The 11,955-nt window shown below is 39.7% G+C and overlaps 2 protein-coding genes across 2 annotated transcripts in view; both read right to left on the reverse strand.

Moving 5' to 3' along the window:
• The window catches only part of eno3 (enolase 3, (beta, muscle)), a 9,675-nt gene extending 6,025 nt beyond the window's left edge, over positions 1-3,650 (reverse strand). Inside the window, exons 1-5 of the mRNA XM_052540140.1 lie at positions 3,568-3,650; positions 1,655-1,740; positions 1,448-1,543; positions 519-577; positions 1-23 (exon numbers count right to left, since the gene is read on the reverse strand). The exon at positions 1-23 is cut by the window's left edge and continues 47 nt beyond it. Coding sequence (XP_052396100.1) covers positions 1-23; positions 519-577; positions 1,448-1,543; positions 1,655-1,739 — 263 coding nt within the window. The 5' untranslated portion in view covers position 1,740; positions 3,568-3,650. The remainder of the gene's footprint in view (positions 24-518; positions 578-1,447; positions 1,544-1,654; positions 1,741-3,567) is intronic.
• A 2,755-nt stretch (positions 3,651-6,405) lies between these two features.
• Positions 6,406-9,005, reverse strand: pfn1 (profilin 1). The gene is made up of 4 exons (XM_052540141.1): positions 8,849-9,005; positions 8,615-8,760; positions 7,310-7,505; positions 6,406-6,895 (listed from the first exon to the last, which is right to left on the reverse strand). Exons 2-4 carry the CDS (start codon positions 8,744-8,746, stop codon positions 6,798-6,800), a joined length of 426 nt encoding a protein of 141 aa, XP_052396101.1. The 5' UTR covers positions 8,747-8,760; positions 8,849-9,005; the 3' UTR covers positions 6,406-6,797.
• Between the last annotated feature and the right edge of the window lie 2,950 nt (positions 9,006-11,955).

An 11,955-nucleotide genomic window follows, 5' to 3' on the forward strand; every position in this document is an offset into this window, starting at 1 on the left:
TCCTGCTCGACGACGCTGAACTTCTGTTCAGAGACACAAGGACACAGAGTTTGATTAGAAATGAGTTCTTACACATGTTACGTATAATTCAATACTATAGTTCAAACGGTTTATTAGGCTGTAATTATTTAGTAGGTAAGGATTTTAATGTTGACTTAATTGTCAATATGAAAAAATATGATGCATAAAAACACCTTTATGATGAACATATGCTACAGCTGAGATATTGGGTAATTCGGCCAGCAATTAATTTATTATTATTATTACTACTACTACTAATATTATCATAACGATCGGCTTTATTTTAGTAAAGAAATAAATCCTGAGATATGGAGTAATTTAGCTAGCCATTTGTATTTAATAATATAATAATAATTTAGATTATTACTATTACGGTTACAGTATAATAATTTGTATTTATTAATAATAATAATAATAATAATAATAACAGTTATTCATCATTTATTTTTATTTTTTTATAATAATTAAATAATACAGAAATTGCTTTATGATCTCACCTTCTCAATCAGTTTCGGAGCAATCTCTTTGTTTACATGGTCCACGGCCTTCTGGGTACCTTACACACACACACACACACACACACACACACACACACACACACACACACACACACACACACACACAGAGAGAGACACAGAGACACACACACACACACACACACACAGAGAGAGACACAGAGACACACACACACACACACACACACATACACACATACACACACACAGAGACACAAAGACACACACACACACACACACACACACATACACACAGAGACACAGAGACACACACACACACAGAGACAGACGGACAGACAGACACACACACACACACACACACACACACACATACACACATACAGAGACACAGAGACACAGAGACACAGACACACACACACACACAGACACAGAGACACACACACACATACACACATACAGAGACACAGAGACACAGAGACACACACACACACACACACACACAGAGACACACACACACACACACACAGATGAATTGACTGCGTGTGTAATGATAGGTGTGTGTGTCTGTGTCTGTCTGTGTGTGTGTGTGTGTGTGTGTGTGTGTGTCTGTCTGTCCGTCTGTCTCTGTGTGTTTGTGTGTCTGTCTGTGTGTGTTTGTGTGTGTGTGTGTGTGTGTGTGTGTGCATCTGTCTGTCTCTGTGTGTGTGTGTGTGTGCATCTGTCTGTCTGTGTGTGTGTGTGCATCTGTGTGTGTGTGTGTGTGTGTGTGTGTGTGTGTATGTGTGTGTGTATGTGTGTGTGTATGTGTGTGTGTGTGTGTGTGTGTGTATGTGTGTGTGTGTGTGTGTGCATTTGTGTGTGTGTGTGTGTCTGTCTGTGTGTGTGTGTCTGTGTCTGTGTGTGTGTGTCTGTCTCTGTGTGTGTGTGTGTGTGTGTGTGTGTGTGTGTACCTTTCCCCAGGTAGCGTGTCTTGTCTCCGTCTCGGAGCTCCAGCGCCTCATGGACTCCGGTGGAAGCTCCGCTGGGAACAGCTGCCCGGAACCGTCCTGACCAATCAATCAATCACACATCAGTTACCAACCACAGCAGGAACATTTCCTCAGGAGGTGGTTGCTAGGGTGTTGCTAGGGTGCGTGAGACAGACAGTGTGTTTGTACCTTTAGCGGTGTACAGATCCACCTCCACGGTGGGGTTTCCTCTGGAGTCGAGGATCTCACGAGCGTGAATCTTACTGATGGACATCCTGAGACACACACACAGATGCACACACACACCGTCACACACACACACACCACGCACACACGCGCACACACACACACACCATCACACACACACACACACACACACACACACACGCGCGCACACAGAAATTATTGTGGGATTATACTTAATTTAAAGCTCGTTTAAATCCATCCAGGCTTAATTTCTACGTGCAAATACACAAGCTTTCAAAACTTCACTACGTTCAAATATACACTTCTATAATCTGAAACTAGGAAAATATTAACCTTTATGATGCATTTGTGCTAGATTGCTGCCATCAAACAAATAACAATAACATGACTTTAATACATCTGGTCAGAATCATGCTGACGATGTTCATTCATTACTGGAATCTGTCACACACATTCAGCCAAGTTAATACATTCATTCTATTTTAATTCTATTTGATTAATTCTATTTTATGCTTTGAAAATATATATTTGGATACTCATTTAGACATTATATATTTATATTTTTCAATCATGTTTGAAGTGTTATTCTTGCAGTAATTCTTACATCTTTCACATGCAAGTGTGTGTAAAAATAAAACAACACATAAAATCGGTCAAAAATGAAAAACATCTGCTCAAAGCATGAGATACTGTACACACACTTCAGCTGTCCGACACAGATACAGTCTGTGGTTTCTCTATTAATAGAGCGGCTACAGCAGAGGACAGGAAAGACCTCTGGAGAATGTGTGTGTGTGTGTGTGTGTGTGTGTGTGTGTGTGTGTGTGAGTGAAATATCTTGGTCATACCTTGACAACTTTATATGACCTTTACAAAGCCTGGCTGAACTCTGACCTTTGTGTCCAACACTCTGACCTTTGCATGCGAGCAATGACACTGTACTCCACTGTCAGACCCTTACACACACACACACACACACACACACACACTATCTCTCTCTCTCTCTCTCTACAGTATAATAAACATCATTAATAATCTGCATCAGATCCTCATATGTGTAACTCAATTTCAGTTTTGCAAATTATTGGTATTTTAAAAAATGCACCTTTTTGCAGCTTTGTGGCGGGTGATAAATTATATAGAATGCGATGCAAAAAAAACAAAACAAAGAAACTTCTGACTAATTTGAGGATTTTTCATATTTCAGAAATGGCTAAAGCAAGTTTTCGTCTGAATGTGAGGTATTTCTAAAGCGTTTATTATCCGTGTAAACAATAATAAACATCTTCATGATTTCCACGATCACAGCACTGCGCGTGCGCACTGACGCAACAATCATTTATTAAACAATGCATACTATGACGCATTAATAACGGACTTTAGCATATAACTTCTGAACGCTTCTTTTGTAATCATTTAGTGAATTACAGTCATTTGTCTTTAATATATATTTATAATACAAAAGTCGATTTACAACTTTTTATCAAATTAATTAGTGATTAATATTTAGGCCTAATGTACTATTCTGCGATGGTTCCACCGGAAGCGTGAAGGTCATACAGTTCAGTTAAAAAAAGTGGCTTAAATCGGTTCCGATTTGACAAACTCTGCGTTCAGCCACAGAATACACAATATTCCTCCTAACAACAAACTTATTCACACATCTATATTAAACCACTCAGACAGAGTCCGCTGATCCCGGATCAGGAGACGCGCTCGGCAGCGTGCACGAGCTTCGTCCGCAGAACTGATCTCAGATCAGCCGCTCCAATCAGGAAGCAGCAGCTCCAGGCTACAGTTTAACAGCTCGCTCCAGCAGATCTCCCGCTCGATACCGCGACACTCGAGCGTGAGAACACAGTTCTGGTCACATCCGTGCGGGTTTGCGTTATTACCTGCGGGAGCGTCGAGTCCGCGTCGGTCTCGGTGTTTGACGAGGAGTGACTGCGCGTTCTGACCCCGGAGGCGCAATTTATAGACGGTCTCTTAGCAACGTCCCCGTATAAGGGAGAAGCTTTAGGGAGCGTCTACAAACACCAGACATTTACACCGTTTCAGGACACGCCCACATCTGTGATGTTCTCAATTGCAACAAAGTAATCCAATATAAATGCCATCATACCCAGTCACTAGACTGCCTTTATAAACATCACAGAACATACACACGTCATTAAATTAAGCCGCTAATGCAGTCCTGTGCCATTGTTTGACATGCTAGCAGATCAATCTTAGTATTGTGAATTAAGAATCACTTACTCTAGATGTGTTTGGACTGAAATGCTGACATACTGTTTAATGCATACTTAGTGTATATTATAAGTCACTATTATATAAATATATATATTAAGGTAAATAGTATGCAACTACAAATGTTAAGTTTTTTTCTTGCGGTGGTTGTGTATTGCACATTTCAGTCAGTTCATTAAGAAGCCTGTGTATTCAATGCATATTGTACACATTATACAACTGCATATATAGTACAATGGTTGTATGACAAAGTCACCAAAAGGTCTGTTTAATTGTTATGGCTTGAGATCTGGAGGTCAAGAGGTCACCACCATAAAAAAAATATATACTATAAATATATATGACAAAAAGCATTCGCAAATATATATTTATTTCAGTCAAAGAAAACATTCACATATGTAACATTTAAAGAAAAACTTTGTTTAATGTCTATAACACGTGTCAACATATAAAAACATGTAATATAACAATATTACAATACACACAAAAAAAACATTGTTAAATAAGAAACATAAGTATTATTCCATCCACAACTGTAGGCCAACTTCGTATTGGATTTTTTTTTTTTTTATTTGCCCTGAAACACACAGATTTTAGTATATGAGGGTTGGAACTTGAGCTTCACTGTGTGCAACAGATATTTCCAGTGTTGATCTGATTGTGTCTGATGTCCGTCAGGACTCTTGATGGAGGTCTCTTCCTGTCAGCGAGACGTGAAACACTCTGACCGTCCCTCGTCCAGCTCTGGACCTGAATGAAAGGTCAGGGTTGAGTTAAAGAGGGAAATGTGAGCGTGAGTTTGGGTTCGGACCTAAAGGGCACGTAGAGGGCTCTTTCCCTGTGTTTCTCTCTCTCTCTTTAACACCAGGCTAAAATTAGTTCCACTATCATGAGAGACAGATTCACAACAATCAGCTCTCGTGTGTGTTCCTGTTGTTGTTTCTGCTCTCAGTCGATGTTCTGTGATTCTAAAACGTTACGATGCATTTATCTTCCTAAAACATGTTTTACGAATGTTTCGCTAACGTTCCAACTAGGTTAAGAAAACGTAACTGAACATCCAGTTATTAAAATGTTTCAGAAATGTTTTTTCTTGGTTGAACATTCCATGTTATCATATTGTAACGAACATACAGAATCGTTACTTTCGAATGTTCTGCAACATTTAAAGATATTGGGTAATTTTTTTTTTGGGGGGGGGGGTCCATAAACAATGTACAGAGGATGTTTTTGTGTGAACATTTTGAGAAAATTATTAACGACCAGATGACTTTGAACAAACGTTCTATTAATGTTATTGGGAGAACGTTTGTTCATAACTTTGAGAGAGCCTTTCCTCAACGTTTCCTGTTAGCTGAGAACATGAATGTGTTTCACCATGTTTTATCTGCTGGCATTTCTGCTCAAAGTCACCACAGCGCATGCAAAGCAGTCACAGTAAGAGGTTGAGCAGAATATTTGAATGAAATACTCAAATCTCTCAGTCGACAGATGACATTCAGAAGAGAGAGAATCAGACTGAGCTGCTGTTACACATCACTGCCACGTGATGGCGCTGCACTGTGTGTGTGTGTGTGTGTGTGTGTCAATCTCTATCATAGATCTCATGTCTGTGTGTGTCACAAGCACAACTTCCTGTTTCCTCTCTTACAGCACTATTGCTTCACATCAGTGTCTCAAATTACTGCTTCCTTACAGTGAGACACTGTATTAAAGCATCTGCTGGAGGAACAAACAAACAAACAAACAAACAAACAAGTGTGTGTGCTGCATGAACTAGTGTGTTTGTTAGCTTGTGCATGCATCTCACTAGATCTGGCCTGTTTTCATCAGTTTCACTTCTATGTTCCAAGCTCACGTGATCATAATGGAAACTGGTCTAATCAGATAAACTCATTCTTACGTTAATTGTTGCCTTGCAGTGAGTGTGACAGTGTGGGTCAGCAAGCTTTCTGCTGGTGAAAGTGTCCTGAAGAAAGGTGCGTCTCGTTCATTCAAGTGTGCTGAGAATGCAAAACCTTTACTGGAAGAGAAAGAGTAAAGCAGCCTGTGATTGGCTGACACACGCATCAGCCACTGAATATTCTAATGAGCTCCTCTTGAGTTGTGTGCATGTTGAAAGTTGTTGTTAAGCTTAACTGAAAACTATATATATATTTTTTTCATTAATATGAAGCTTAAATTATATAAAATATAATTATTTGGCAAAATAAATTTGAAATGTACCCTTGGCAGCTAAATGAAATGTTTAAAATGTAAATAAAAATATTTAAATCTAAATTGTGATTTTAAAATGAGTTAAACACACAACAAAATTACAAAAAAAAAAAAAAATACATAAACATAAAAGCTGATTTAAAATGCTAGGAACTTTGATAGGAAATGAAAAACTTAAGCTGAAATAAAAATAAATAAAAGGTAAACCAAAACAGTAATAAAAAAACAAACAAATTAAAAAAATGTTGATAAAAATATGAGCTGCTCCGTACAAACTCATTCTCTCTTTATTTGGCATCTAATAGTCAGATATCTGGGTTTTGTTCAGCAGGTTTTCACACAGACAAGCATACAAACAAATGCTAAAACCATTTGACTGGACGCTCCGCCCGTCCAAAACACAGAAAACACTAGAAATCCATAAATCAATCGATTAATTCATGATAAAACCAATAAATGAGTTTGATATTAACTAGAGTTTGCGGTCTGCTGCCTAACTGGAGAAGAAACCAAGATCTCAGACTCCCGGGATGATGAAGATGATGATGATGAAGACAAGAGCAGTTCTGATCTCGGAGCAGTTCTTCTGGCTTCATGATTGGGTCAGATCCTGCAGACAGGTGAAGTGGGCGGAGTCAGTAGGGCTGGGGGCGGGGCTTGTTCACATGTTCGATTTCCTGAGGTATGCGGTCATGTCGAAGACGGGTGGATTGACTTTGCCTCCGTGAGCATCTTTTACACCTTTAGCAATGATAATGGCTGAAAGAGAGAGAAATATCACCGTGTCAATCTCACATCACGTAAAAAATATTTCATATATTTGCATATACTCCATTTATAAAAACACGTCCAGGTCAAATTTAAAGAAATAAAATATCATTCATTTTTTTGAGTCCAGGTCAAATTTCACCCAAAAAAAATTGACATTGCATTTTTTAAAATATAAATTATAAAAATAAATGTTTTAATATAAATGCATATAAAATAAATAATTTTAATATATTTACATACAATATTTGTAATTAAAAAAAATAAATGAAAGAAGAGGTTTTAAATATAAACTGAAATGGATTCAATTATTCACATATTAGATTTGTATAGTTTTTTCTGTGAGTGCTGACTCTGAGTGTAAGTCCATCTCTGAGTCACTGATACAGCGCGTGTTAACTCTACCTTTGTGAGATCTGCCGATGGTGAAGGAGAAGGGGTCAGGCTCTTTCTCTGAGGTCTTCATCTTGATGTCCATGGTGTTCTGACCGTCCACATTCAGAGCGTCTCTCAGCACCGTGCACTTCCTGCCGGCCAGAGTCACGCCATTGGCAAACAGAGTACTGCGGTCACTGGCGATGATAGCCTTCACCTCAGCCGCCTGACACACACACACACACACACACACACACACACACTGTGATTTAACAGTCCAGCAGACGCAGGCTGAAACAAGCGGAAACACCCTGAACGCACAAGGAATTTCCTCATTTTCTTTCTCTTTCTTTTTTTATTAAGGGAACGTTACTTTTGAATGTTCTGAAACAATTAATAACTAAAACGTTTCAGGAGAAACATTGCACGAAGAGAACCTTGAGAGAGAGAGAGAGAGAGAGAGAGAGATAGATAGATAGATAGATAGAGAGACATACATAGAGACAGAGAGAGAGAGCATCTCAAAATACTTTAAGAGTCTGAGCTGCATGTTACAACTTGAACGGGGGAAACACGAATGAACAACACACACTCACACACACACACACACACACACACACACAGGGGACTCTCCACAGCCGTAATGTTTTTTACTGTACAAACTGTATTTTTCTAAACTAGAAATGTATGCATTTCAAATACATATGTATCCAGGGATTTCGCTCAAATTGTGTGTGTGTTTATATATATATATATATATATATATATATATATATATATATATATATATATATATATATATATATATATATATATATATATATATCATGTCAAAATGAAAGTGAGTGAGAGGAACCTGAGACAGGAAGCAGAGTGTTGAAATAATCCGCGTGAAAACTGAATGTTGCTTTATGATGTTGCACACAGACACTTTAGATCACTTAAAAAGCGAAAGACTCTCTTACTTGTGCTAAATATTTAATCACTAATATATATTCAATCATCTGACACTAAAACCTGTCTCAGAGTGGGGGGGGGGGGCGCACTTCCGCCTTCGAGCACGCGTGACCAAATAAGGAGCGCTCCGAACTCCGCTCGAGCGCAGTGAGGAAACTCAGCGAATGAATCGAGCTGAAGAAGACCACAGCGAGCGCCATAAAACTTATCAGAGAGTTATATAACTCCGTTATAACGCGAGCGCATCCTGCTTCTCACACCAGGAAGAAGGAACAGGTCGAAAATAAAGTAATTAATACAAATAATAAAGTTTCGAGTAAATGGCTAAACACGTCGTAATTAACAGAAACAGAGAAGGGCGTAGTGTAGAAGTCGTACCGTGACTTGGTTGAGCCAGCCGCCCGGTGCTGACGCCCAGACGGACTCCTGACCCGGTGTGCACCCGAGGATGACCGCATCATCCACCCACTCGCTCTTGGTCAGGCTCGTGATGTAGCTGTCCCAGCTCATGATGCCGCTTAGATCTGAGGAGCGAAAAACACATCATCATCATCATCATCATCATCATCAGGGAGTCAGACAGACACCCGCGCGAGGAGAGGCCGAGAGTACCTGAGTGCGTCTCTGCTCCGATGCAAAGTGAGTTTGAGGAAGTCCGCGTGAGTTTATATGCTCGCGCCCTGCCCCGAGGCACACTTCCGCTCCAGCGCGCGAGCGAAGATGCGCTGCTCGCATTGGCTCAGAGATTCCTCCAGAAACTCATTTCACAGAATGCACAATATGTAAAGGCAAAGCTGACGGACTCTAATGTTTTAGAGAACATTCAGTTGTCTCATTTAGCAAACATAAGGGAAACCTCCCTGACAGGACACGTGCATTTACATCTGCAAGAGCTTTCCTATCAGATGTCTTAAAGATGCTTATGATTTAATAATCATGTGGGTTTATATACTCACACTGCATTTCTGATAAGACATAATGCATGCACTAAATGCACTCTCTGAATCCAGAAATCGGGTGCTCTCTGTCATTAATCAAAGCATGGGTTTGTGTGCACACTCTTAGTGCTGGATCTTGGATTTATTTTGAGCTGCACTCATGCACATGTTTCAAGTCCACACATATACTGAGAAGTTCTGAGTGTTTCACAGACTTAAGATCACAAATGAAAAAACAGCATAGCAGTCATGATCTCAAGTCATATGATGGATGAGGAACAAACTGAAATGGCAGCTCTCAAATCTCATTCACACTTCCACATATCCGAACCGGCAACACGCTTCATTTTGATACGAGTTCAAGTTTAATCTGAGTTAGAGTTTAAAGTCTGAGCTGATCTGGAGTTAGGCTGGAGTTTGGCCTTTAGCAGAGCGATAGAGAAGAGAGGAGGCGGCTGAATACAGCAGAACGTGACCACAACATCCTGTTTGTGAATCTGCAAGCTGCATGACATGACAGCAAGAGTTACAGAGATCAACTGAAGCTCATTCCTCCACTGTATGTGACGGAGAGAGGATGCTGGGAGATCATCTCTACACACAAGCCTGACTCTAGAGAGCTGGACAGATGACCACTGCAGGAACCAATCAGATCGTGCCATGTGAGAGAACGGGGCGGGGCCATGGACAGGCAAACCTGTCAAGAACACGTCAAACTTCAGCTCGGATTCAGAAGAATGAAACTTAACGCTTAAGAACATTACAGGGGGATTTTCACACTGTAACACTTCCATAAAAACCAAGCTAAAGTACAGTGTTGCAGTGATGTTAGAAAGCACCAGCGGAAACAAATATATCTTCCCTAAAACCTTCACCAAGACTATTTAAAATCAAATCAAGAATGGTTCTTTTAGGACCACAACACAACAGAAATGCTTCTGCTCTCTTTTTCAGCCACTGTAGAGGATGCATTTAAACTAAGGACTGTTTCGGTCATTTTACTGTAGTACTGATTCTTTTTAACCATTAGTCAAGTTATTTATAAGGTTATGCAAATTTAGTGTCATTTAAAAAGCCTGGTGCATCAAAAGCTCTTTCAAATTAGTTATATCTTGTAATCCATTAACTTTAGTACAAATCCTAAATTGTATCTTGTTAGCACGGCAGTGAGAAACAGTGTTCTGAAACGAATTCAACAGTAATAATACAGGACATGCAAGAGTCCATAAAAACATTGATCAGAATGAGTGTTTGGTTCAAGTTTGCACGCTAGTTTTACGTCTTTAAAGTCAATTCACACTTTGTCTTTTCACTTTCACACTTCACTCACTTTATAGAAGACGGTGGCTAATTGCATACTTTAGATGCTGTTTACACTGACTGACAACATCAATCGATTCTGTTCACACTGTGTGTGTTCTGTGCATGCTCTAAGATACTCTTTCTGATATTCCCTTCAAGTGACGGAAACCTGATTCTGAATGTTTTCTGAACATTCTATTTCTGAAATGTTTTTTAATTTGAATGTTGCAGAAACATTCCACTGTATCATTCTTCAAACATGAAGGGGACGTTACATTCGAATCCTCTCTGAACATTCTGAAAAAGCTCTAACTGAACGGTTTGAGAAATGAAACATGTTGTGAATGAACGCTCTGAGAACATTAGTAAAGAGCCGATCATCTGTGATTGTTACTAGAAGAACGTTGTTCGGACCTTATCAGAACGTTCTGGGCTTTTATATTTTAAGACCGAATAACAAAAATGACTCCAAATCCCACAAACCTCAAATATCTGGATGCAAATGTTCATAAAATGGCTCTTATTTTCTTTTCTCTTAATATGATTTCTTTTCTTTTGGTTTTGTAAAACTCTTATTAGTCAAATCCTCCGGAGCGGAGGAATTCATGCTCAAGTTCTCACTGGTTAGACCAGAATGAGAGACATTTCTATGATAACATGCAAACACACGCTGACTAACCGGAGAAGAGAGAATGCATGCCTGCGAGGCACACACACACACACACACACACACAGGAATCTTTTTGCTGAGTGTGTGTGATGTACTCGAGGCCAGAGCGCTGAGAGGATCTTTATCTGTGATTTTATCCAGACTCAGACTTCTCTGAACGTGGATCCTCTGAGATAACAGAACAACATTCAGTCACACAACTCAGGTTAGAGAGTTAGTGTCTACTGAGAGCCCTTCAGAAACACGTTTGGTTTGCTCTGAACAATCGCTGTGTTGTTGAACAACAGTGGAGTCTGTTGAAAGTCAGAAGTTCCTGTCAGAAGTTCAGTATAATGGCACCACTACAGTCTCAGGAAGGTTCTGGAACAATCAAACACACAAACCTACTGACATGAGTTAAAACAGTGTATTTGAAGTGATTTATCACTTATTATTGATCGATCTACAGTAAGTACAGTGAGAGTGTGTGGAAACTCTTCTGTGGGATTATGGGTAATGTAGTCCTTCACCAAGATTAAAGCGTGTGACAGCATTTAAGCTCTGTTCGTGTTATAAAGCAGTTTGTGTCGTCTGTTCCTCGCAGCTCTGCTGATTTCAGTCTGAGGTGTCTCTGCTGTCGATGTCAGGCTTGTTTCTGGGTGGAGTGTGTGTGTGTGTGTGTGTGTGTGTGTGGCTGAGAAGCCTTGTGTGTTAAGAGGAAACTCATTTGCCAGTCAAACGGGGAAGAAAATAGCCTTTCTGCAAAGATCGTGAGTTTGAGGCCAACTGTGTGTTTTACGATGACAAAGCAACCGAAAGCCACACACAGA

The sequence above is a fragment of the Carassius gibelio genome, chromosome A23 (genome assembly GCF_023724105.1).
Source record: "Carassius gibelio isolate Cgi1373 ecotype wild population from Czech Republic chromosome A23, carGib1.2-hapl.c, whole genome shotgun sequence".
NCBI classification, from domain to species: domain Eukaryota; kingdom Metazoa; phylum Chordata; class Actinopteri; order Cypriniformes; family Cyprinidae; genus Carassius; species Carassius gibelio.